At 42.0% G+C, this 26,661-nt stretch overlaps 2 protein-coding genes across 2 annotated transcripts in view; one reads left to right on the top strand and one right to left on the bottom strand.

Annotated features, from left to right (window-relative positions):
* The window catches only part of CDS2 (CDP-diacylglycerol synthase 2), a 54,015-nt gene extending 42,237 nt beyond the window's left edge, over positions 1–11,778 (bottom strand). The window contains exon 1 of the mRNA XM_058563161.1: positions 11,470–11,778. Within this exon, the coding sequence (XP_058419144.1) occupies positions 11,470–11,526 (57 nt within the window). The 5' untranslated portion in view covers positions 11,527–11,778. The remainder of the gene's footprint in view (positions 1–11,469) is intronic.
* Positions 11,779–20,004: 8,226 nt separating this feature from the next.
* Positions 20,005–26,288, top strand: PCNA (proliferating cell nuclear antigen). The gene is made up of 6 exons (XM_058563163.1): positions 20,005–20,393; positions 21,306–21,403; positions 21,566–21,633; positions 23,148–23,342; positions 25,674–25,797; positions 25,882–26,288. The coding sequence occupies exons 1-6, from the start codon at positions 20,173–20,175 to the stop codon at positions 25,959–25,961; spliced, it is 786 nt and encodes a 261-aa protein (XP_058419146.1). The 5' UTR covers positions 20,005–20,172; the 3' UTR covers positions 25,962–26,288.
* Positions 26,289–26,661: the final 373 nt, after the last annotated feature.

Here is a 26,661-nt window from a genome sequence, read left to right as displayed (position 1 = left end):
GCCATGTCCCACATACAGCAACTAGAAGGATGTCCAGCTATGACATACGGCTATCTACTGGGGCTTTGGGGGAAAAAATAAATAAATAAATAAAATTATTTAAAAAAAAAAGAGAGAGAGAAAGATTGTCTTTAAAAAAAAAAAAAAGAATGAAACCATGGTCTTAGACAGAAATAACAGAGAACAAGGATCATCAGTGGATATGAGATTTCAACAAATTTCTGGATGACAAAGTAGACTGAGAACTAAAATAGATGAAATAAAACATAAAACGCAGCCAAGAGTGTATACTTCAGGGAGACTTCAGGAAAAGTAGGAGCCCTCTGCCCTCTGAAACCCTGGAGAAGCTCTGGACTGAGATCTGACATATGGGATGGTAGATGAGAGTTAGGGGGTTCTGTTCCCCACCCATTCAACCTAAAATGAAGCCTTCAGGCAACAGGCCCCATCTATGCTTAGAGGTCTCAGTCAAATTCCCAGTCAGGAGAGAGGTGAGCCAAGACACTGCTGTGTATCTCCCCTATTCTTTCCTTGTCTGAATGGGACAGCTTATTTAGGTTACCCTGCCCCGCTTCATCCTGTCCCTCTTCCACAATTGTACTTGGAGGGAGAGGGATGACAGATAACCCTTTAGTGCATGGTCACCAAACCCAATGAGGAGACTACTGGACATCAAACTGCAATGCAGAACTCTGAGCCGCACACGATGACTAGGGACTGGATGAGGCTTTGTGCTGCCTGCCTTGGGAGGAAGCGATGTGTTCTGCAAGCCAGAAGAGGAGAAGACTGAATCAAGCAAGCACACTCTGCAAACTTTCCCCAGATAACGTTTTCCCGGGAAGATATACATGGATTGTTAATACACAAACTTCAAAGAACGCACAGGATCCTCAACACGACATTTTCAATCAATGTTCATATAGGAAAAAAATGTATATTTATGTCTCAAAAAGCCATAACCATTTTTAACAAAACAATGCATAGGGAAATTTTTGAGTTACATTTCAAACAACACTGGGAGAAGATCAGAATCATTACACAAATTTCAAATCATTAGTCGAATTTCAAAAAGGATGTATGGCCTCCAAAGATACTGGTATTTTGAGAGTCGTGTTGGCAACACACGCTTGGTGAAGATATGATGAGAAGTTTTCTTTTAAAAAATGGCCTGATATCTTATAGGACCACACAAAGAAATTTTTAAGGTATCAATCAGGAACATTAACAAAGCTTCATTCTGCAGTTTTTCATTCTAAAACATGGTCCACCGTGGTCCATGGGAAGAGGAAAGCTTGCCAGTTCAGGAAGCTCTACAATACCACCAAAACAAAGGTGACAAGGTTACCAAGTCTGACAAGCCACCTGATATAGACCCCATCACTAGGGTGAACATATAATGTGTCCTCCAAACTGGGACACTGGAGAGCAAACAAGTGTCACCCTACTCATCACTCACCTCATCCACACCCATTAACAATGACTGCTTCAACTCTTCTCTTCCTTGGTGAGTAATACAGTTCATTAAAGCAGCAGTTCTTGAATTTTTTTAATCTCAGGACCTCTTTACACTCTTAATTACTGAGGACCTCAATAGTTGTTTATGTAGGTTATATCTATCCATACTTGCCATTATTAGAAATTAAAACTAAGAAATTTCTAAAATACAAGAACACGTAAGTATAGCGGTTCCCCTAAAAAGCTAAACATAGAATTATCATATGATCCAACAATCCCACTTAGGGGTATATGCCCAAAATAATTGAAAGCAGAGACTCCAACAGACATTTGTACCCTCATGTTCACAGAAGCATTATTCATAATTTGGGTTGTTTGCAGTTTGGGGCTACCACAAAGAACACTGCTTTCGATATTCTAGAACTTGTCTTGTAGTGAACATATGTAGAGATTTCTATTGAGTAATCGCTTAGAAGTACAACTACTAGATCATAAGGTTTGTGTATATTTATCTTCAGTAAATATTGCCAAACAGTTTTCCAAAGTGACTGTACCAACTTATACTCCCACAAGCAGCATATGAAAGTTCTATTTGCTCCACATACTTGCCAACCCTTAGTATTTTCAGTCTTTTTAATTTTAGCCATTCTGGTGGGTATATAGTGGCATCTTACTGTGGGTTTTAATTTGCGCTTCCCTGATGACTAACGATGTTGGGCAAATTTTCATATATTTATTGACCATTTGAAATGCCCATTTTTCTATTGACTTGTCTTTTTTATATATTCATTTTGTAGGAATTCTTTATAGACTCTGGATATGAGTCCTGTGTCAGATATATTTTTCATAAATATCTTATTGTGTGTGGCCTTCCTTTTTACTCTCTCAATAGTTCAATAAACAAAAGTTCTTAATTTTAATGCAGCTCAATTTATCAATTCTTTCCTTTATAGTTAGTGCTTTTTTTAACAAGGATTTTTAAACATCACTATACCATTATCACACCTAAAAAAAATTAATAATTCTCTTATATTACATATCCAATATTCAAATCTACCCAATAATTTCAATCTTTTTCTCTTTACAGCAGTTTGACTGAATCAGAATCCAACTAAGGTCCAGAAATCATTAACAGGCCTTAAGTCTTTTAACCTGAAGGTTTTACTCTCCGTATCTATCTCTATCGCTCCTGTCTCTTCCCTCTTTATTTTTATGGGTGGGGGCTATGTCTCCTTGCCATTCATTTTCTAAAGTAATCAGGTCATTTGTCCAGTGCTGTTTCTCAATCTGTTCTTCTGTCCCTCGAATTTCCTGTAAACTAGCACTTAGAACTAGAGTCTTGATCAGGCTCAGGTATCATTTTTGGACAAGATTCCTCCATCAGTAGTGTTGTATACTTCTATCAGAAGGTACACAATATCCGGTTGTCTCTGTGATGATAGCAGCACTGATGGTTACTGCCTTGTTCTGTTAATCCAATGGGGGCTGAAAATGTTAATATTCTGATTCTATCACCCCTATTCTATTTACTCTATAAAGAAAAACTTCTCCTAATCAATTATTCGGTTACTCTAAGGTACAGTTCATATAAGAAAGGCATGATAGGGACCGGCCCCAAGGCTTAGCGGTTAAGTGCACGCGCTCTGCTACTGGAGGCCTGGGTTCAGATCCCAGGCGCGCACCGACGCACCGCTTGTCCAGCCACACTGAGGCAGCGTTCCACATACAGCAACTAGAGGGATGTGCAACTATGACGTACAACTATCTACTGGGGCTTTGGGGAGAAAGGGGGTGGAAAAAAAGGAGGAGGATTGGCAATAGATGTTAGCTCAGGGCCGGTCTTCCTCAGCAAAAAGAGGAGGATTGGCATGGATGTTAGCTCAGGGCTGATCTTCCTCACAAAAAAAAAAGGCATGATAATGCCTCAGAACTACCCCATTCTAAGCCCCACTGTTTAGATGAGAAAATTGAAGCAAATTATTCATGGAACCAAGCTATAAACCAGACACTCCAACTCCAGAGTCTGTTTGTAACCACTAGGCTATAATGCCTCTCCAAATATCAAGAAACAAGTAACCATGTACTCAGTATTCCTTTGGGGGTAGAAGAGACCACAAGGTCAAACACTCATGCAGTTATGGTGGCTACAAATTTACTGTGGGAAGAAAATATATTATTTGTATCAAAAGTTTAAATAACATACATCCCTGATTGAGTAGGCAGTTCTAAACATAGAACTTATCTAAGGATATCATGCACATGGAGAAAGTTTTTTTTTTTTAACAAGGGTATTTTCTGCAGCTTGCTTACAACAGCAAAAAGTTTAAAACAACTTAAAGGCCTGGTTCAATATAACCACACAATGAAATGACATACAGCCATTAAAAACACTGGGTTAAAATGTTTAAAAACCTGAACAATGTTTCAGACATATTCTTAAGTAAAAAATGAGTTATAAAACAATAATACCCATAGTGCAGGAATGTGCAGTGTGTATAAAAAGAAAGGATACACACCAAAACAGTGGTTAAGAGTGGTTATCTCTGAGTGGCAGGACTAAGGTGATTTCTTTTCTTTTTGGTGCTTCTACAATGAATACCTTTTATTTTCATCTGTTTCTTTTTTTTTGTTTTTTGTGAGGAAGATCAGCCCTGTGCTAACATCTGCCAATCCTCCTCTTTTTTTGCTGAGGAAGACTGGCCCTGGGCTAACATCTGTGCCCATCTTCCTCCACTTTATGTGGGACACCGCCACAGCATGGCCTGACAAGCAGTGCATCGGTGCGCGCCCGGGATCCAAACCCGGGCCGCCAGCAGCGGAGCACGCGCACTTAACCACTATGCCACGGGGCCAGCCCCTTCATCTGTTTCTTTCATTAAAAAAAGTTTGAAATACTATCTGTAAAGAACCTTACGATGCAGGAAAAAGTATTTGGGTGGTGAACATGATGTAATCTATGCAGAAATAGAAGTATAATGATGTACACCTGAAATTTATACAATGGTATAAACCAATGTTACTGCAATAAACAAAAAATAAAAAAAAAAGAACCTTATGATGCAGGAAAATGCTTCTGGCAGCTTAAGAAGACAAGCTATCAGATCACTCATGGTAACTACTATTACAGCCATGTGTAGCAAAACACCTGGGAAAGCTATGCATCTGAACAATGGCTGTTTCTCTGAAATGGGATTGTAGATGGATTTCATTCTCATATGTACACATTTCTGTGATTTCTACAATAAATCCATGCCTGATGAAACAGTATTGAGATGGGGAAGATCTAAAATGGATTTTGAGAAAACAGGATTTAAATAGGTAGAGGAGGGGAGAAGGGTAACAGAAAATGAGCACATTTCAGGGGTTGAAAATAGCAAGAGCCAAGACCCATGTCACAGAGGCACCAAGCAGGAGGAGGGGCTGGTTAGAAGAGAAGGCTATAAAGGACCAAATTCAAGAGACATGAAAAAGGGGCTGGAATTGTTTGGGGTTTTTTTTTTCTGTTCATAAGTCATAAGGTGGTTTCAGAGCTGTTAGAAGATAAAAAGGACAGATACTAGAAGGGGCTGAGAGCAAATTCTGAAGGGAGAAAGCTCAATTAGAAGTGTTTACAACAGTGCAGGCATCAATTCCCCAACTATGTGAAATATGCAAAAGCAACAGATAAGGAATTGAGGTAACACCTGGTTAGAACCTGTAACCTGGACTCGGTGAGGGAACAGAGACACAGGGACCAATGGATGTCAAGCAGGAGCAACTCAGAGACTTGATTCTACTTGCACAGGAGACAGAAGAAGGAGTGTCAATGTCCAGAAGGAGAAAAGTCAGATCTAAGACAAAGTAAGTTTGCGTTGACTAGGGACATGCACCTAGGAATGTCCTGCAGACCACGAAGCCACGAAGCCACAGGACTAGCAGGACACAGACTGTGGGGACGAGGCTCTGACAGTCGCCCACTGAGGGATCCAGGGCCAATGACAGACATCCTCTCGATGTCAGAGACCCAAGAGCGCAGAATGTTGCCACTAAATCCCAAGTCTCAAGGGCTTTCAAAAACGCAGCAAAGTCTTCAAAGGAACCCCTGTGGTGACCCTAACACAAAGGAGCTGCTGCCAAAGGGCAACAAATCAAAAGAACATCTGATTTGGGAAGGAGAGCTCAGGTCCTTCCCCATGGACAGCAAGTACTCATAAGCACCACAACCTGGCACCAGGGGCTGCCTCTGAGGAGAACTAGGGAGGTGGGAAGGAGGTGTTCACAGTGTACCTTTTGCACCTTTCAAATTCTGAACCACGCATTGCCCAGACAAAATAACATAATAAAGTTTAACTTTCTTTAAAAGGTCACTCAACTAAGTGGGCCCTATGCCATACCGACTGCTGAGGCAATCAGCATGAGAACAAAGATCAGGGACTGGCAGGGCGAGCTGCCTAATGTGGCCCAGGTTGGCCCTCGCTGGTGCCGCACCACCAACCAGGCGACCATCACGTGACAAAGCTTGGAAAGCAAGAACTCTGCCCAATGGCAGGAACAAATTAGGATTCCTCCAACAAGACCCTGGCAAAATTAATAGTCAAAAGACAGGGTCCTTCGATCTCTTTTCCAAACCAGTGGCAGCGTCTGTGCAAGGCTGTGCTTTCTCACCCCGGCAGCCTCCAGCGCCAGTCAGGAAGGCTGGGGAGGCTGTCACAGCACAGGGAAGAGGTTAAGAAGCTGTGTGCAGGAGAGTTACTCTGCACGCCCACTGGACCATTAACAGGTTCAATATACTCCACCTATGTGGATCCTAGAAAACATGGGAGAATGCACAAATCAGAAATGTTGATGCTCACAATTTTTCAAACAGTTTAAAGGATGATTATCTGCCCTGTGAAACTAGTTACAAGATTCATTTCAAAAGTTTCCCAGATGCATTCAAAGCTATATGATTTCTTAAGTCAGCAGAGAAAGAATGGATTTAGAGCCGAAATTGGTATAAAATCCTGGACACTTTCCTCATGAACACAGATATCAGCCCTCTCTCAGAGCTAACAGAGACTGTATACAGCAGACACTGGAACAGTGAATGTTCTAAGGAGAAGGTGTGATGAATATTGAATGAATGATTATTGCTAGAACAAACAGTTCTGATAGTGAGTCATCAGCTGGAAAGCATTTATTCCAAGCGGCCTGACAAGCAGCTCAGAGTGAGGAGCCCGCACCATGCTGGGAGTTCCTTTCAAGGATACTCAAGCGGCTGCTCCCAGGGATGGGCTTAAAATGTATAAATCACTAGTCACCCAATAACTGGGAAAACTGACCCTAATCAACTTTTTCTACCAAAAAAATTTTTTTCCTCAGAATCTCCACATTTACTATCTGAGAATTTACTTTTTTAATATATTTGACATTTGGAAAGATTTATTTTGCTATTTTTCTGATTTTTGTAGCCACATAAGAAAAATAGGTGATATTTGGGCATTTTTTTCTATTAAAGTCAATCAATGCAGAGCTTGTAAAGTCTGTAAATTAATTCTGTACCCTTGAAGGCAGCATTATGCAACATGAGAGAAAAAACAGGAATTAGAAAATCTTCATACTATTAACCATTCTGCATCTAACCAGCTGTGTGACCCTGAATGAGTAAGAAACTCTTTGGGCTATGGTATACTCTTGTATAAAATAATAACCTCTTTTTTTTTTTTTTTTTTTTTTTTTTTGGTGAGGAAGATTAGCCCTGAGCTAATATCTGTTGCCAATCCTCCTCTCTTTGCTGAGGAAGATGGGCCCTGGGCCAACATCTGTGCCCATCTTCCTCTACTTGATATGTGGGACACCTGCCATAGCATGGCTTGATGAGCACTGTGTAGGTCCACACCTGGGATCCGAACCCGAGAACCCCAGGCTGCCGAAGGGGAGCACACGAACTCAACCACTACACCACCAGGCTGCCCCAAATAATGACCTCTAAGATGCCTTCTAGTTCTAACATCTGATGAGAGCAATTTAACATTTTTAAAAGATATAAATTCTTCTAATGAATATCACAAATTTGTGCAAACACAAAACATTTGAAACAAAATTAGCTTTTTAAAAAAATTAATTTTAAGTAGTCATAAATTGGGAAGTAATTGAGTTTTTAAAATAAAATTATACTGTTTGATCAACCTAAAGAAGAAACTTAAAATGGTGGATTATATGACAAATCAATCTTTTGCCTTTTCTCCTTATTTAAGTCTGAGAACCATAGTTATGGTTTACTGATTTTTCAATACCCAAAGTGTTTCTCAATGTAAAAAAAATTTTTTGAAAGAAATAAAGCATTTTTTCTACATCTGAAGTAGTTCTAGCTCTTAAAATAAGATTTTTTTTTCAGTAGTTCACTCTTAAAAGTCTATCAGAAAACCATTTTTAATTATTCACCCCTGTCCTAAAATATATTACAACTAGTGCTATGAAGGGAAGATAGCTGCACACAGCAATGCTCCTTCTACAGCTAAAGCTTGACTGTGATTCTTACCACTGAAAAATTCAGCAAGAAAATGAACTGAAAAGACAGGTCCCAGAAGGCCAAGCCCTGCCCATAACACTTTCCTTAAAAGGTGATGAACAGGAAAAGATGACTCTAAACACTTGTAACTTGAAGATTTAATCATCTTCCTAGAGTGGAAGGTGAATACTAAAGTTTTTCCTATAAAACTATATTTCAACCAGAAATGACAAAAGCTAACACATCATTACAATGAGACAGTTCCTGCCCTACCTAAGTAACATGCATACTCATTTAATCCACATAAATCTTCTCTGAAGTATATGCTATTTTATCACCTCCATTTTAAAGATGGACTAACAGGCTTTTATACAAGTGATTAGCTCAAAATTACACAGCTGATAAGTGGCAGACCCAGGCTCAAGATGGATCTAGCTGACTCTTCAGCCTCTGCTCTTAACTACTGTCTTCAGTTAAAATTTAAACTCCCCTTTCTAAATGATGTCACTATTTCTTCCCCATACTATTTTTTAATTTTTTATTTATTTATTTTTTTTCCCCCAAAGCCCCAGTAGATAGTTGTACGTCATAGCTGCACATCCTTCTAGTTGCTGTACGTGGGACGCGGCCTCAGCATGGCCGGAGAAGCGGCGCGTCGGTGCGCGCCCGGGGTTCTGAACCCGGGCCGCCAGTATCGGAGCGCACGCACTTAACCGCCAAGCCAGGGGGCTGACCCTCCCCATACTGGTTTTATCCATCTAGAAAAGAAGCCTTGAAATGAGTAAAGGTCTAATTTAAATAGCACTCCAGCATCTAAGTACAGCAGAAAATCCCAAAACCTTCACTCTAACCTCCAAGACAAACTCTCCTGAAATGCCAACCCAATCATAAATTTTAAGATGCCAATCTCTTGGGCCATGTTTCATCCTTTTCTTTCCTAAGCTCCATTGGAAACACATGGTTGGGCAGGAAGAGGTTCATTCCCAAAGCTTAAATTCCACGTTTCTTAGTTTGGCAATAATACTGTGCTTTGGGACTTTAAAATTATAAGCACGGTTCTCAGAGGAAAACATTTCCTTTATTAGCAACTGGCTTTGAAAATTCCATTCTAGGATGCTAAATATAACAAAATACCTTCTGACCTTCATAACAAACACATTCTCCAGATTATTTTGAAACTAATGATTATCTGCTTATTTACAAGACAATTTTGCAACAGCAGTTAAGCAACTGTAACATTTTAAAGAATCTTTCAAATTTGTTCCAGTTCTTTTAATGAATTGAGCTGATATTGTTTTCTCAATTCTTCTACTATGAAATAAGTTCTCATTTCACAATTCATTTCCCTAATAAGATATGTTTTATTATTTCTAATTTTCTTAAGTTCTAACACAAGAATATCCACAAAGTCAGAATCATGGAAGGAGGTTTTTCCAAACTACGAAATAGAATAAATCAAGATTTTAAAAAGCTGTACTATATACACTCATCAAAGGCAAATAAAGCATTTCACAGTTCTTAAAACGTATCTTTATTATTAAAAATCCCATACATGATAACTCAGAAATACTGAGTGATGGGGTGACGGACTGATTGCCTTGTTCTGTGCTAACGGACTAGATCAGGCTTTTAGCAGAATGCAGTAGCTACTATGTTTTAGGGAGCAACACACACTTAGCGGACTTCGCAACCCCAGACAGTCTGTCACTGTATAAGCAGTTTAAGTGTAGCTGTAAAAAATTAAGGCACCTTTAGCTGGACAGCTCCTCATGCCCTCCCTATCTAAAACATGGGATGAGAAAGGATTGAAGAATCAACTAGCACTTTTTCTCTGGGAGATGGATGCAATGAGTTGGGTAGGAAGAGTAGAAATTTTCTGTTTCATCTATAATCCCATGGGGTTTGTGTGGTTTTATTTTGACCAGTATGTCTACTTATTACTAATAGTTAGCTCTTCAAAAACATAGCCCACTAGTTATCATGCCTTCTTTTTTCTCCCTCTTCTAACACCTTCTAGGCCCACAAAGTCCCATTAACATCAAGTCTGATCTGTCACCCGTAAACAGAGCTCCACAGCCTCCAAACACCTGAATATTCACCAACTAGTGTATGTAGGGTGGAGACAGAGCTCTTGCAGGCCCCACCAGGATCTTTAACGGGAAGACTAGAGATTTCAAAGTACCTTAGCTCTGCAAGCAACTTCTAAACTTGCACCAAAGCCCTAAATTTTCTCCAAAATATATTCTAAAACTCAATATGGAGAGTTCTTGGATGATCCCACTGCCAATAGCAACAACAAAAAGGTTGTTTAAAACCCCATTATCTTCCACCCAAAACATTCCTCCTAGTATAACTGCTCTGTTAACACCCTGTCACCAAATCTTGTGCTTTCTTCCTTCCTGGTGTCTCCCCTAATGTCCCTTTCCTCCAGTTATCGAAACCTGCAAGCTACATAAGTGGGTGCTGTGGGCCTGGTGTACCGCAACAGAGATTGGTGGGAACAGCTATTCCTCAGCTCCAGCCAAATGTTATCAGGTGGGAATATGATGGCAGATCTTCCAATTATCCAAGATAGGTAAGAAATTGAGACTGTTAGGAGAAATCTTCTGGTTTTTAAAGCAACATGAGGACCAAAGAAAACATCTGCAGGTCAGCCTTTGGTAATCCCCGAGTTAACCAGTCTCATTTTGGTCCAGGCCCCCTCAGTCCATTCTACACACTCTGCCAGATCAATTTACCAAATACACTGCTCCTGATCACTGCTAACTCGAGGCTCAAAATACTACCACGAAGTCCCAACCCTACAGCCACTCTCCACCTTCCTCAACTCCCCCACACAAACCTCTCACGTCAAGGAAAGGAATCTACTCCCCTCATCCCTCACCCCCCAACAAGCTGCATCCCCGCCAAGATGGCCTCTTTTTTATCCTCCTCCTCTACCCCATCAATGCCCACACTTGAAGCCCATCTATTGGGAGTATCCTTCCAATACCTGCTGACTGTGTGACTTAAACTACTCTGCTTAAAGCGAACAGATCTAACTTTCACGAAGGGATTTAAATCGCCTAAGAGGCAAATCCAATGGCCTTGTCTCCCATGGCCCCCACCAAAAAAATAACATTTTAGAGGTGAGCGGAGACCCTAAGTTGGGCTCAAAAGAGTCGCCTGCCAGAGAAGGCTTTACGGGGTCTCGACGTCCTCACACCGAAGAAAGCCTCAGGGAAGTGGGGGACTGGAAGGGGACCCCCAACCAGCACTGCGAGGCAGGCGGCCGTGAGCAACCCCCCGCGCCCTCCTTCCTACGCCCCAGAGATACCAACCCCAACTGCACCCAGAGCCGTGTCCCCGGGACCCCTACCTGCTGACCCCTGACGCGCGCTTCCCGGGGGCCCCGCACCCGAGGACCCTCCGCGCTGCCCAGCCCGGGTGCCACTGTCTGCCGAGACAAAGGGTCAGAAGGCGAGACGACCCCTCTGCGCGCGCCCCCCGCGCATCTCCGGGAGCCGCCGCCGCCCCGGCCGCGCCCACCCCGACGCCGCCGCTACCTTGTCCTCGGGCGGACCGTCCGGCTCGCGGGCGGCCCTCTGCCTCAGCTCCGTCATGCTGGAGACACCGGCGCGACGTCGCCGCGGGCGAGCAGCGCAGCCGCCGGAGCGGGCAGCTCAGCGGGGACGCGCGCGGACTCCGCTCGGCCGGCCCCGCCACGCCTGAGCGGCTCGCAGGCCCCACCGCAGCCCCGCTGCCAGCCCTGGAGCTCGGCCCCGCCCAGCGCCGCCACCGCCCTTTTACTGTGGCGGGGCGCAGTCAGTCTGGCCCGTCCCAGGCCCGCTGGCCGCTTCTCTCCGGAGGAGGGCCCCGGAGCGAGCGCGCACGCGCACCGCCGCCATCACGGCCCCGGAGATGCACCAATGGCGCGAATCTGCCAGGGAGGCGGGCAGTGAGGGCGGGGCGGAGCGAAGCGGAGAGGCGTGCATTGGACAGCAGCGTGACGGGGCGGGGAAAGGCGTGCGTTTCCGAGGGAGACTAGCCAATGGGAGCTCGGGCCTTCCCGGGGATGGCAGGCGCTGGGTCTTGGGCTGCCGGGAGCCGGACGCGGTAACTCCGAGTCTCTGGCTCGCCTAGTGTTTGCTGCTCTCGGCTTCGCGTCCACCGTAGCCAGGGCTCTTCCCTCACACATATAAGTAGACGCTTGTTAGGTCCTGAGTGGAAAGGCTTGGGGAGCCCGCCTGTGTAAGAGGAGGGGATCACGTGATAAGGAAGTGCCCACCCCCCCCCGCCTCACCCCCCCCCCCCGCCAAACTTAAGTCTGCGTTGCTTTGCCAAGCTGTCTCTAGTACTAGTTGAACGTTATTTATGTGCTAGGCACTGAACTAAGTAATCGCTTTAATTTAGCTCGTTTAATCCGCACAACGTTTGGAAGTGGATATGATTTTAATTTTACAGACAAGATCTTCCGCAGTTTTTCAGATTTCTTTTCTGTCTTCTGGACTGTTGAAAGACCCTTTTCGGACAGGCACGCTGCCTGCTTTGTTCACAGCCGGATCCCTTATGTACTTGACACATCCTAATTATTAAATTGGTTTAAATTTTCTCCTAAAGGAAAATGATTTACCCAAGATCTCACGGCTAGAAAGTGCCCACTAACAATTAGAACACAAATCAGTTACCAGTTCACACTAACCACTGTACATACTGCCTGCCTTCCTAAATATATTATTAATACCCGTGTGCTCAAGCATTACCTTTAGCGGTTCCTATTCGCTGCCTTGTAAGTGATGTAAAACAAGTATAAAACGAGGTCCCTTCCCTTAAACATATTGTAATTTAACAAGGAGAGAAACTTGCACACATAGGACTTGCAGTTTCCTATTAGCAATTTTGACCTGAGCTGTGGGTTTCTGGGAAAGGAGTGAGAATTCTGAGAAGGACATTATATTTTCTTGATTTCTGTATGTCCTATATTCCCAAGTTCCTGTAACAGTGCTTCAAAGTGACAGTAAAAAAAGATGTGGAGGAACACTGAACTCAGGGAATGCTATGTTTCCTATTACCGACATTGCACAAATCCTTGCGGGGTTTTTTTGGAGATACAGACCACTCCCTTCAGACCATAATTTATTTAGAGAAAGCTTTGTTTTTGTTTTTTATTTTATCTTTTAATGCTATTTATAAAAGTAAATAACATGCTGATGTTAATTTTAAAAATCTTTTAATCTGTCAAGGACTGTGTGACCACCATTTTGACTAATCTCTGTGGTCACCTCTTGATCTAAAGACCAAACAACTCTTGGGTAAATTAAGCAAGCTCTATTATCTAAAGGACACAGAAGGACATCAACACAGAGGGAGCCACAAGGTCATCCTCTGAGACAGGTGGAGGTGTTAGTATCCAGATCCTCACCTTTAGGGAACATAATTGTGAATGGTCACATCTGAGTAAGCATCGCATCAGTCCTTCCAGAAGCTCAGATGTTCCCTTTCAAACCCAGCCTACTATAAAGGAGGCTGGAGAAGCAGTGTACCTAGATCAGAGTTTCAGAATGTACAGCATTATTTCTAGAGTAGATAACCCCCTCCAATTTGGCCTGAACAAACTTCTTACCCATCACACTCAGCCCTCCCAGGCTAACTGAGCTCAGACCGAGTCCATTCCTGAAGTCAGTGTTACAGAGAATAGAAATCAGGTACTCAGACCTCTGGAAGTCATGCTAACAGGACTTTAGGTCAGCTTTAGAGTGCCTCCCTCAATTGTAGAAAGAAATTAAAAGTAAAAATCTCCCCCCACCTCCAGCCCAAAGAAGAATTTTGTTCCTTTACATCACCTCACACCTCCTCCTCTATCCCTGATTTTTCTCTTCTATTCCTCGTATTAGCTCTTTCCTCTAGGTTCATTTCTTCCAGGCTTGTGGCATGTCTTGCGTATAGTGATTTCTTTTCATTGGTCAGTTCCATTGTTTTCAGATGTTATTTGGTTAGTAGAAGTAACTAGCTTGAGATTGTTAGTTCCTCAGAATGTGCAGGCTGACTGTGAGCTCAGTATAAGTGGGCAGCTGTTGCTATAATTATTATCATTCTATAATAAAAACACCTCCCCAGGGGCTGGCCCCATGGCCTAGTGGTTACGTTTGGCACACTCCGCTTCAGTGGCCAGGGTTCGGTTCCCGGGCATGGACCTGCGCCACTCCTCGGCAGCCATGCTGTGGCAGCGATCCACATACAAAACAGAGGAAGATTGGCACAGATGTTAGCTTAGGGCAAATCTTCCTTAAGCAAAAAGAGAAAGATTGGCAACAGATGTTAGCTCAGGGCGAATCTTCCTCAGCACAAAAAAAAAAAAATCTCCCCACTTCTTGATATTTGAAAACTGCATTGGTACAAGTGACAATTCTTTAGTTCCCTGAATAGTGTTTTTCCTCTCTTTGAGGGGAAGAGTTGTCAGTAAACAATTCTTTAAACAATAAATTCTTTAAAGAACTCTCAAGGGGCCAGCCTGGTGGCATAGCAGTTAGGTTCGCACGCTCCACTTCGGCGGCAACAGTTTGGATCCTGGGTGCAGACCTATGCACCGCTCATCAAGCCATGCTGAGGCAGCATCCCACATAGAGCAACTAGAAGGATGTACAACTATGACATACAACCATCTACTGGAGCTTTGGGGAGGGAAAAAAAAAGGAGGAAGATTGGCAACAGATGTTAGCTCAGGGCCATCTTCCTTAAAAAAAAAAATTGTCAATAAACAAAAACAGGCTTTATCTGCTTTTTATCTTGCCCTTCATGTTGCCTTTCTACTTCTTAGTTTGACAAGTGTTCTCAGCTAAAACTTCGTATTCAGTTTAATGAGATGACATGCAAAATGGACTCGAGAATGGGCTATGCAGAATTGTCAAACTTCTTAAAGCTTCAGAAATACAAAATCTGTACTCTCTCAGACTAATAGACCTATTAGATTATTAGACAGTCCATCTAAACTATAATGTCAGTCACCTCTCTGATAAACTATAGGTCTTACTTTTTCAAACCAATAGTCTACATGGGGGCGCAGGTGGCTTTAAGCACAAATATGCATCTATTGATCACACGTGCTGAGACAGTACTACTCAGTCCTGATTATTCACTGGAATTACCTGGGGAGCTTCTAAAACATACTAATGGAGGGCCCACCCTAGACCAACTAAATAAGAATCTCTGGAGATGGAGCCTAGAGGAAATAGGCTTTAGTTGTTGTTGTTAAGCTCCCCAGGTGAGTGTAATGTGCAACCAGGATTGAGAATCACTCTAATACATGATATCACCTTGTAAAGAAATTTGCCAGAAATTGTATAAAATCGTTTACAGCATTTTTCTCTCCCAACCTTCATTAACATTTTCTGATCAATACATGTTTGATGAAGAAAGTGTGGGAAATGCAGAAAAGTATAATGAAAAATATTTAAATGATTTGTGGTATCATCAGCCACAGATAATTACTGTTAATATTTATATTCTTGCCTTTTATTTCTATTTTCTGTGCACTTACACCCAGATATAACAATTTTAGAAAATTGGAATACTATTGTTTATACTGTTTCATAACATGACTTTTCTCTTTATCATTAAGTGCCCTTTGAGAACAGTATTTGAAAGGCTATATAGTATTCCATCTTACAGATTTACCATAATTTACCTTACAAAGACCATATTTTTAGACCTCAAGGTTATTTCCAATTTCAGGAGAATTGTTAATAATTCTATAAGAAACATTCTTAAACATGCTTCATCTTAGTGAGTATCTCTGGTTACTTCTTTAGAAAAAAAGTCTAGAGATTGAACTTCTGTGTCAAAGAATAAACAAAATTCTAAGGCTTTCCATACACATTTCCAAATTACCACTAGAAAAGTCACACGAATTTGTACTCCCATCTTCAATGCATGAAAGCGCCCACTTCTTTGAATCCTTCCTAATAAATGGGTGTTAACACAATTTTTATTATACAGTATGTTAAAATTCTATCTCCCTTTAATTTATATTTCTTTGCCTATTAATACAGCTAACCAGGGCCAGCCCCGTGGCGTAGCCGTTAAGTGCACGCACTCCGCTGCTGGTGGCCTGGGTTCGGATCCCGGGCGCACACCGACGCACTGATTGTCGGGCCATGCTGTGGCAGCGTCCCATATAAAGTAGAGAAAGATGAGCACGGATGTTAGCCCAGGGCCAATCTTCCTCAGCAAAAAGGGGAGGATTGGCGTGGATGTTAGCTCAGGGCTGATCTTCCTCACACACACACACACAAATATATGGCTAACCATTTTTTCATACATTTACTAAGACTGGGCCTTGGACACTGGAAGCCAGATACCTCTGGCTTTTGTTGAGATGTATAAATTTTCCTTTTCTCTTCATCAGTTTGAATTGGGTTCTCTGTCATGAAAATTTAAAGTGTACTATCTGGGCTGGCCCCGTGGCTTAGCGGTTAAGTGCTCGCACTCCAATGCTGGTGGCCCGGGTTCGGACCCCGGGTGCGCACCGACGCACCGCTTCTCCGGCCATGTGAGGCCGCATCCCACATACAGCAACTAGAAGGATGTGCAACTATGACATACAACTATCTACTGGGGCTTTGGGGGGAAAATAAATAAATAAAAAATAGTAACTAATGATTAGAATTTATAAAAAAAATAAAGTGTACTAACCAACACAGCTCTCTTAAGCATACCAAAGTTTTAAAACTTATGTATGTCATTCTTTATGTTTGACAGGTTTTTCTTTTTATGTTTAGATGTTCACAGAAAGATGTCATAAATATTTACCAAAATACTTTTCCATTTCTTACTGGGTTTACATTTATTTGAATTTTAATTCTTTAATCTATCTGAAATTTATTTCAGTGAACAGTTATTAGGAAGAATCTATAGCTTTATTCTTTCCTAGAAGTTTTACCAACTGTTTCATCATAATTACCTAATTCATTCTTTCTCTCACTGATTGGAATAGTACCTTTACCAGATGTTAAAGTGATCTCTTAAAACAAATTAGATCACATCAAAGACCTTCTTTGGATAACTTTCCCTTGCATTTAGAGGGCTTGCAAAGTCCTATGAGACTTCACCCCTGCCTCTCTTTGCAACCTCATCTTGCACCACTCTTCCTATTGTTCAATGGTGTTCCAGACGCACCAATCTTTTTTTTTTTTTTTTTTTTTTGTGAGGAGATCAGCCCTGTGCTAACATCCGCCATTCCTCCTCTTTTTTTGCTGAGGAAGATGGCCCTGGGCTAACATCTGTGCCCATCTTCCTCCACTTTTATATGGGACGCCACCACAGCATGGCTTGCCAAGCAGTGTGTCGGTGCGCTCCCGGGATCCGAACCAGCGAACCCTGGGCCGCTGCAGCGGAGCGCGCGCACTTAACCGCTTGCGCCACCGGGCCGGCCCCCCCCCTTTTTTTTTTTTTTTATGAGGAAGATCAGCCCTGAGCTAACATCCATGCCAATCCTCCTCTTTTTGCTGAGGAAGACTGGCTCTGAGCTAACATCTATTGCCAATCTTCCTCCTTTTTTCCCCCAAAGCCCCAGTAGATAGTTGTATGTCGTAGTTGCACATCCTTCTAGTTGCTGTATGTGGGACGCGGCCTCAGCATGGCCGGAGAAGCGGTGCGTAGGTGTGTGCCCAGGATCGACCGGGGCCGCCAGTAATGGAGCACGTGCGCTTAACCACTAAGCCACGGGCGAGCCCACCAATCCTCCTCTTTTTTTGCAGAGGAAGACTGGCCCTGGGCTAAACATCCGTGCCCATCTTCCTCCACTTTATATGGGACGCCGCCACAGCATGGCTCGACAAGCAGTGCGACGGTGCGCACCGGGGATCCGGGCCCACGAACCCTGGGCCGCCACAGCGGAGCACCCGCACTTAACCACTTGCGCCACCAGGCCGGCCCCAGACACACCAATCTTTGAGTTCTATTATATGCCAATTATATCTCAATTAAACATATCCCCTCAAAATCTTTGAAATCTAAAACTACTATCTTAACCCCTTCTAAGCATGCTGTCCTTTTAAAACATACTAGTCTTTCAGCCTAGAATACTCTTTCTTCCACTCTCCAAATAGCTAGCTTCTCTGGTAAAATGCTACCTCCTTGGAGAGGCCTTCTCTGACCACAGGTCATAGCCATTCATATGCCCTCATTTCAATTGATCATGTGCATTGTGGGTACCACATGGGTGGAGTTTAATTGCCATTTAAAATGTCTTCAAATCTACTACACTTTGACTTAGCATTAAACCAAAATTTCATTATCTAAGCAAAAAGCACAGAAACAGAGTAGCAGAGTATACCTTTGTTATTAGTGAAGCGAATGTTCCTCACTGGAGAAATGAACACATTCCATGTTTTGCAAAGGAATGGAGACTCTAAAAGACCTAAGAAAGGAAAATACTCACAAAAAGATGAAGCTGTTATATTTTGATATATAGATGTATGCAAAAGGATAACTGATCACACATACAGCAAGAAAGTGCTAGTATCAAAATTTACAAATGGGAAATCATCAACAAAATGAAAAGGCAACCTACTGAATGGGAGGAAATAATTGCAAATCATATATCTGATAAGGGGCTAATATCCAAAACATATAAAGAACTCATACAACTCAGTAGCAAAAAAACAAACAACAGCAATTGAAGGTATCTTCAATTAAATGAAATAGACACATCTAATAGCAATGCCAGAGGGAGGGAAAGACTGAGGAAAGGCAATATTTGAAGCCATAATGGTTGAGAATATTCTAGACATGATGAAATACATGAATCTTCTTATTCAGGAACACAAAATTCCCTGAACAGGATAAATAAAACCAAATCCTAGATATATGGTAGAAAAACTAAAGAATTCTACAGACCAAGATAAGATATCAACCGCAACTAAAAGGAAATGCTGTAATCAAAGCAAAAGAGAAACAACAAGGGGATATATATAATATGGAAATGATTAATATAATATATAAAGTGCTCCTTTTAATCAATAGGAAAAAGTTCAATAGAAAAAGTATAAGCATGCAATAGTCAAGAAATATATGAGAGGTCCAACCTGTAACAATTTTTAATATGCAAATTGAAATTTTCACACAAATGAGCACAAATTTAAAAATGAGATTGCTAATATCTATAGTTAGGAAAATAAGGGGAAATGAGTATGCTCACAGTCTTGGCTGGAACATAAACTGCAATATTTTAGCTGTCAATTTAGTAACACTTACCAAAATTTAATATGTATGATCTTCAACCCAGCAATACTACTTCAAGGAGTTGAGCTCAGAACAATCACCTAAGTGCCCAAAGGTATTCGTAATTACAAGAAATCCGTAAATTAGGTTACATACATAGGATATTATGCCATCTTTTAAAAAGATACTGATACAAAACAGATGAACGTGGCATAAAACATACTTTATTAAGTACATTGCAGAAGTGTTAACAGGATGAACCCATTTTTGTTTTTAAAAATATGTATTTGTACAGAAAAAAAGGTTAGAAAGCAGTATAAAAGCACCGATTGCATGGTATGAGCTTGGGGGGGTATGTGGCTTAACTTTATCATAACTTTATCATAACTGTACACCTCTTTATCGTTGGACTTTTAGGAGCGCGTGACTTCTATAATAGCAATAATAAAATGCACATTTAAAGCAGCTGTTCTCTTCAGGCTACAGGCGGGTTTTCCTCCCGGTAGGCTGGATTTGTGTTTCACTTTCACTTGCGTGACTGGAAACTCTTTATTCCCAAAGCCAGAGGTTGAGGAGGCACCATAAAGCTGACGCTCAACAACTCCTGGCCCGGGCCTGGCCCTCACTATGCCCGGACTCGTCCAGCGTCCAGACTCCGGAACAGGACAAAAAGGCGGGGAGTCCTGCCTGACCCCGCCTCTTGGCCCGGGGAGGCGCTGGGTTCCCGCCTCCACCCCCTCATCCTCCAATGGATGTTCGGGGTGGGCGGGCTTTGAGCGGAGGAGGCACGCGACTGGCCCCGGAGTCTCTCCACCCAGACGGTGGGCGGGCAGCGTGGTGACGCCTCGGCAAGGGGCGCAGGGGCAGAGAGCGCGCGTTCGCAGACGCGGCGGTGTTAAACGGTCGCAGGCGGGGCAGGCGTGTGATTCTCCACCCTCTCGGGCTTTTGCCGCTGCGTGCGCTCGCTTGCTTTCATTCTGTGAAGCCTAAGCCGGCTACACCTTCCTCCTTTCCTTTGACTGTAGCCGCTTCGTTGCGACTCCGCCACCATGTTCGAGGCGCGCCTGGTCCAGGGCTCCATCCTGAAGAAGGTGCTGGAGGCTCTTAAGGACCTTATCAACGAGGCCTGCTGGGACATCAGCTCGAGCGGCGTGAACCTGCAGAGCATGGACTCGTCCCACGTCTCCTTGGTGCAGCTCACCCTGCGCTCGGAGGGCTTCGACACGTACCGCTGCGACCGCAACCTGGCCATGGGCGTGAACCTCACCAGGTGAGCCGCAGGGCGGCGGGGAGCCGGTCCTGCTCCCCGCGACCCCAGCTCTTGGCGGGAGCGCCTCCGAGCCGGGTCCTCATTGGCCGGCGTGGGCCATCTGTGCTTTGTCATTGGGCTGCTGTGCTGGGGGGCGGGACCCAGCGCAGCGCGCGGTTCCGAAAGCCCGCGCTGGCGGCCGCGCGAACCGGCTCTTTCCGCGCCAAAGTCACAAAGCGGTGGTGGCGGGAAAATGACGGGCTTCTCTGCGGTGCCAGGAAAAGACTGTTCCAGAGCTCTTTGGTCATTGGGTGCCGGGGGCCTTGGATGAGAAACCTTGGTCCCGGCTGACTTTAACCGCTTTATAACGATCTCTAGGCCTGTCTCCTTACTTAGGGACAATAGGTTGTTGCTGGTCTCTTATTATTACAAAGTTGCAGTGAGCACCCAAGGTCTTGGATTTGAGGAAAGATTTCTCCAGGGCAGTGGCTTTCAACTTTTGGTCACTGTCTAGCACATACACATATTTAAGTTGTAAAAAGCTTATGAGAAATATTTACCCATGCTACATGCAGTGTGTTTTAATAGGTGTATTAATTAGATCGTTTATAATGGTCATCGCGGCCCAATAATTTACTTCACCCACTAAAAGAGATTTGCAATTCAGAAAATATTGCTCTTTTATTTATATCCAGAAATGAAACTGCTGGTGGTACGGTGTGGGCTTTTTAGTTTAAGTGCAAATACTGCCAAATTGCATTTCAAAAGGGCTGGAACGGTTTCTACATCCTCCTGCAGTACATTTACCTCACTCTCGAATTCATCAGACAGCCTAATGGGTAAAAATGGTAATTCCTTGTTTTAATTGCTTAGAAATCTAATGATCTTGAGAAGATGGTGTCGATTTTAAACCCTGTGTCTTCTGCGTTCTAGTATGTCCAAAATACTAAAATGTGCTGGCAATGAAGACATCATTACCCTAAGGGCTGAAGATAATGCAGACACCTTGGCACTAGTATTTGAAGCTCCAAGTAAGTCATACTCTTCTACTGAGTTATGCTAGAGAAAATTAAAATGTGTCAGTATTTCTCAAAGCTGTGAGAAATTTAAGATGATGTTTATGATGCTTGTAAAATTTACATTATAGTTATAAACTTACATGCTTTTCTTCAACATTTGCTTTCTTTTGGTAGATCAAGAAAAGGTTTCAGACTATGAAATGAAGTTGATGGATTTAGATGTTGAACAACTTGGGATTCCAGTGAGTATCGAAGTTTTTTTGTTTGTTTTTTTTTCTTCCTGAGGAAGATTTGCCCTCAGGTAACATCTGTTTCCAATCTTCCAGTCTTCTTCTTTTTTTTTTTGGCTTGAGGAAGATGGTAGCTGAGCTAACATCTGTGCTGATCTTCCTCTATTTTGTATGTGGGTTGCCGCCACAGCATGGCTGACAGTGGTGTAGCTCCATGCCCGGGATCTGAACCCACAAACCCCAGCCACTGAAGTGGAGCATGCCAAACTTAACCACTAGGCCACGGGGCCAGCCCCTCAAAGTTTCTGATTGAGTGTACTGTACATAGCCATGATAGTTACACATGTTAATATAATAATTTTAAAGCCTACTTCCTAATAGAACTTTTTCTATATATCTGCTGATGCATGTTCCAAAGTGGGGTTTTAGTATTTAGACTGACACATTTGTCATTTTATTATACTACAGTACTCTAAAATGGATCATTTGTTGAATTCGTTGCTGCCAAGTGTGCATATTTGCATTAACCTCCATGCATGTTTTTTTCCCCTTAGAATGCTTGGTTTTTGTTAAGACTAGGTTTATCAATGTCAAAGGAGAGAAGAGGTGTTGGGATGTTTAAAATACCTAATATCAGTGGGCCGGCTCGGTGGCATAGCAGTTAAGTGCGAGTGCTCCGCCGCGGCAGCCCAGGGTTCGGATCCCAGGCACGCACTGACGCACCGCTTGTCAAGCCATGCTGTGGCAGCATCCCGTATAAAGTAGAGGAAGATGGGCATGGATGTTAGACCAGGGCCAATCTTCCTCAGCAAAAAAGAGGAGGATTGGTGATAGATGTTAGCTCACGGATGATCTTCCTCACAAAAAAATAAATAAAATATCTAATATCATATTCTCTTGTTTTGTTTTGGGAGGCAGGTAGGCCTGCTTGCACCATCATTGTTTGCAGTTTGTATGCCGTTCTCTAATGTCCTCTTGATTTAGCCCTGGAGGGTTATTACAGGGAGGCTCTAGTTCCCTGGACAGTGCATTTAGTGTCAAAGGTTTAACTTCTTATTTGTTTTCTTATAACATATGTATTTATATCTGCATTTATTTTTTGAGTGGTTAGATTGTGTTAGGGAATTGCACAATGAGTGATATTTTTCAAAATCAGAAAATCTTAAATTCTGAGTTCTTGGTTTGTTTGTTTTTGAGTTTTTTGCTGAGGAAGACTCACCCTGAGCTAACATCCGCTGCCAATCCTCCTCTTTTTTTTGCTTGAGGAAGATTAGCCCTGAGCTAACATCTGTGCCATTCTTTCTCCATTTTTTATATGTGGGTCACCTGCCACAGCATGGCTGACAAGTGGTATAGGTCCATGCTCCGAATCCGAACCCACAAAACTGGGCTGCTGAAGCCGAGCGTGCGGAACTTGAATCACTCAGCCACTGGGCTGGCCCCCTGAGTTCTTGTTTAGATGCTGATTCTTCAGAAAGTGAGGGTGACAAATCTTTAATTTCCAGCAACTTTTTTTTGTTCTATAGGAACAAGAGTATAGCTGTGTAGTGAAGATGCCTTCTGGCGAATTTGCACGTATATGCCGAGATCTCAGTCATATTGGAGATGCTGTTGTAATTTCCTGTGCAAAAGATGGAGTGAAATTTTCTGCAAGTGGAGAACTTGGAAATGGAAATATTAAGTTGTCACAAACAAGTAATGTTGATAAAGAGGAGGAAGCTGTAAGTAGTTTTTAAGTAAACAGAAAATACTTGGAAGAGAATTGTAACACGGCTTAACATTAGGTTATGTCTTAGTCTGTGCTGCTATGACAAAATACCATAGACTGGTGGCTTATAAACAATGGAAATTTATTTCTCACAGTCCTGGAGGCTGGGAAGCTGGCAGATTCTATGTCTGATGAGGACCTGCTTCTTGGTCCACAGATGGCAGCCTTCTCACTGGTGGAAGGGGCAAGGGAGCTCTCTGGGGTCTCTTTTATAAGGGTACTAATCCCATTTGTAAGGGCTCCACCCTCATGACCCTAAGTACCTCCCAAAGGTCTCATCTCTAAATACCGTGACACTGGAGATTCTATGTTAACATGAATTTGGGGGGAGGACACAAACATTCAGTCTAGAACAAGGTGTAATTGCTAAAATTAAAGAAAACTCTAAAGAAAAATAGACAACTGCATTTCTGAGTAACTAATTTGTGAGAACTAAAAGATAGTGTTGAAATCTGCAGGTGATTTATAAGTGCCGTTTAATTTATAATTTGTGAGAAGGGAATGCAAAGTCAGTGCTTTCTTTATAAACCACAGAACAATGGGTTCGTGTGTCAAACCCACACATACTCTATGGACAGGATTGGGAAACTAGGTGTCTCTAACCTTTAGCTTTCTGGAGGTATTTACTCTGCTTTTAGCAAATAATTGAGCATAGGACAGCCGTTCACCAGAAGGATCTTGTTCAGGGTAATAATCTAGCTGTTATGGGGTATGTAATCCTCATACTAACTTTCTTTGTGGTAGGCCCAAAAGGGGGCCTAGAGAACCCTCATTTAACCAAAAAAATAAAGCACACGCTAATTCCTAAATATCCTTAAATTAGACTTTTCCTGTAATCAAGTCCTTTTTTTAGATCCTTGGAGTATTTATAAACTAGTATTTGGTAACTGTACTAAAATAAAACTTATACTTGCCAGCCTATGAACATCAGTTAACTCTCTGTAAATCAAGGACAATTAAAGGTCCTATCCTCACAGGATTATCAGGATTAAATATGGTAACATTCAAAGTGCTTAACACAGCATCTGGCATATTGTAAGTTTATAGTAAATATTAGATATTATTTTCTTGTCCCTTGCATGAGTAGTCAACCCTCAGTTTATTTTATTTATTTATTTATTTTTTTGTGAGGAAAATCAGCCCTGAGCTAACATCTATGCCAATCCTCCTCTTTTTGCTGAGGAAGACCGGCCCTGAGCTAACATCCATTGCCAATTCTCCTTTTTTTCCCTTTTTCTCCCCAAAGCCCCAGTAGATAGTTGTATGTCATAGTTGCACATCCTTCTAGTTGCTGTATGTGGGATGCCGCCTCAGCATGGCCGGACAAGTGGTGCATCCGTGCGCGCCCGGGATCCGAACCCAGGCCGCCAGTAGCGGAGCACGCGCACTTAACCGCTAAGCCACGGGGTCGGCCCCCAACCCTCAGTTTAAATGAAGGTAAAACTCCATTTAAATAAAGATGTTTTAAAAAAATATTAATAACAAAAGCCCAGAGGCTAATTGTGACTTTTGTCTCCTAAATTACATTTCACTCCCCTGCCAACTTCGTTTTTAAATCTCAAATATTAGTTCTTCCATAAATATTTTAATATTATGTCAAGTATAAACATTAAACTTTACACATCTAAGGAAATTATTCAATATTAAGGAATTTATCAGTGTTCCTATTTCCTTAGTTATTTCAGAACAGTTTGAATCAAAATTTTAATAAGGTCCGTACATTGCAGTTGGTTGGTATGCCCCTTAAATTTTCTTCATCCCATTGGTTCTCTCCAATTTCTTTTTTCCCTTGTCTATTACAGTTTTATTTGTTGAAGAAACTAGGTCATTTGTCATCGAGTTTGCCAGAGTCTGGATTTTGCCGATTGTACCCTTGTGTCAATTAATATGTTCCTCTACCTCGTATTTCCTATAAACTGGTAGCCATAGCTTTAGAGGCTTGATGATATTCAGGGTGTTCTGTTTGTTTGGGGGTGGGAGAGCAAGAACACTTGATAGACAGTGGTATATACCTCCAGTAGAAGGCATGAAGTATCTGGATATCTTTTTGTGATTTTAGCAGCTATAATAAGCATTGTCTACATTCATTAAGTCATTAGGGTTTGCAGAGTTGTAATATATTAATATATTTAATTCCTTTTTCATTTATTAGTTGATTTATTTATTAGAAAATATTTCCATAAAAAGAAGCTCTCTAAATTTGTTTTTAAATATATATCATAAACTAATGGGTTGCAACTTGCTTGACATTTTTCAATATGATGAATCTTGTTTTCTCCCTTAGGTTACCATAGAAATGAATGAGCCAGTTCAGCTAACTTTTGCACTGAGGTACCTGAACTTCTTCACAAAAGCCACTCCACTCTCTCCTACAGTAACACTCAGTATGTCTGCAGATGTACCCCTTGGTAAGATAAATTTGTTGAATCTTGTTTTGTAGGTAGTATATGTGGTACTTCTCATTAATGAACTATGTTTTTGTCTTCTTTCAGTTGTAGAGTATAAAATTGCTGATATGGGACATTTAAAGTACTACTTGGCTCCCAAGATTGAAGATGAAGATGCATCTTAGGCATTCTTAAAAGATAAGAAAATAAAACTAAGCTCTTGGAGAACTGCTTCTGAGATGCCACCATGTACTTAAGTGTCTTCTGTCACCAAATTTGTACCTCTGAGTACATATGTAGATAATGTTTTCTGTATATAACCTATTTTTTTCTCCATTCTCTACAATTTTTTAAAGAATAAAGTCCAAAGTCAAATCTGGTCTTGTTAACCTAGAAAGACTTCTGCCTTACCTAGAAATACTCCTTGTGATTTTTATAACAAAAGGGTTGTGACTCTAAATGCAGTTTTAAGAATTGTTTTCAATTTAAATAAAAGTTATTTGAATTTTAAACATCACAGGACAGTGCCTTCATTTAGACAACGACTGTTGCAAGTATCCTAGGGAATTCACAGCTAAAGCTACCCTGGAATGTAAATGTGTTTATTTTTTTCAGTCTAGAGCAGCCTGATATAAATATGTTAGACATAATAATTAAAAGTATTCCAAATACAGTAGGTGATGAGGTATTTTGGGGGATTCATTTGCCAAACTTATTTTGGTATTCTAATTTGAGGTCAAGAAATGAACAGAGGAGAGTAGAACAAATCGTTATGTATTTCATTATTCTGTCATGTTTGTTAGCAAAAACTAACACTTTTCAGCAGCTTAATGTACTCAAAGTTGTGTGGGTTTTATGACTAGCATTGTTACAGGGCAGTGTTTC

This window comes from Diceros bicornis, chromosome 19, assembly GCF_020826845.1.
Source record: "Diceros bicornis minor isolate mBicDic1 chromosome 19, mDicBic1.mat.cur, whole genome shotgun sequence".
In the NCBI taxonomy this organism is placed as follows: Eukaryota; Metazoa; Chordata; class Mammalia; order Perissodactyla; family Rhinocerotidae; genus Diceros; species Diceros bicornis.
This window is presented reverse-complemented; position numbering and strand designations above follow the sequence as displayed.

Coding starts and splice junctions, on each gene's coding strand:
- PCNA (XM_058563163.1), top strand. CDS start 20,173: ATGTTCGAGGCGCGCCTGGTCCAGGGCTCCATCCTGAAGAAGGTGCTG. Junction 23,343..25,673: donor TTGATAAAGAGGAGGAAGCT/GTAAGTAGTTTT, acceptor TTTCTCCCTTAG/GTTACCATAGAAATGAATGA. Junction 25,798..25,881: donor GTCTGCAGATGTACCCCTTG/GTAAGATAAATT, acceptor GTCTTCTTTCAG/TTGTAGAGTATAAAATTGCT.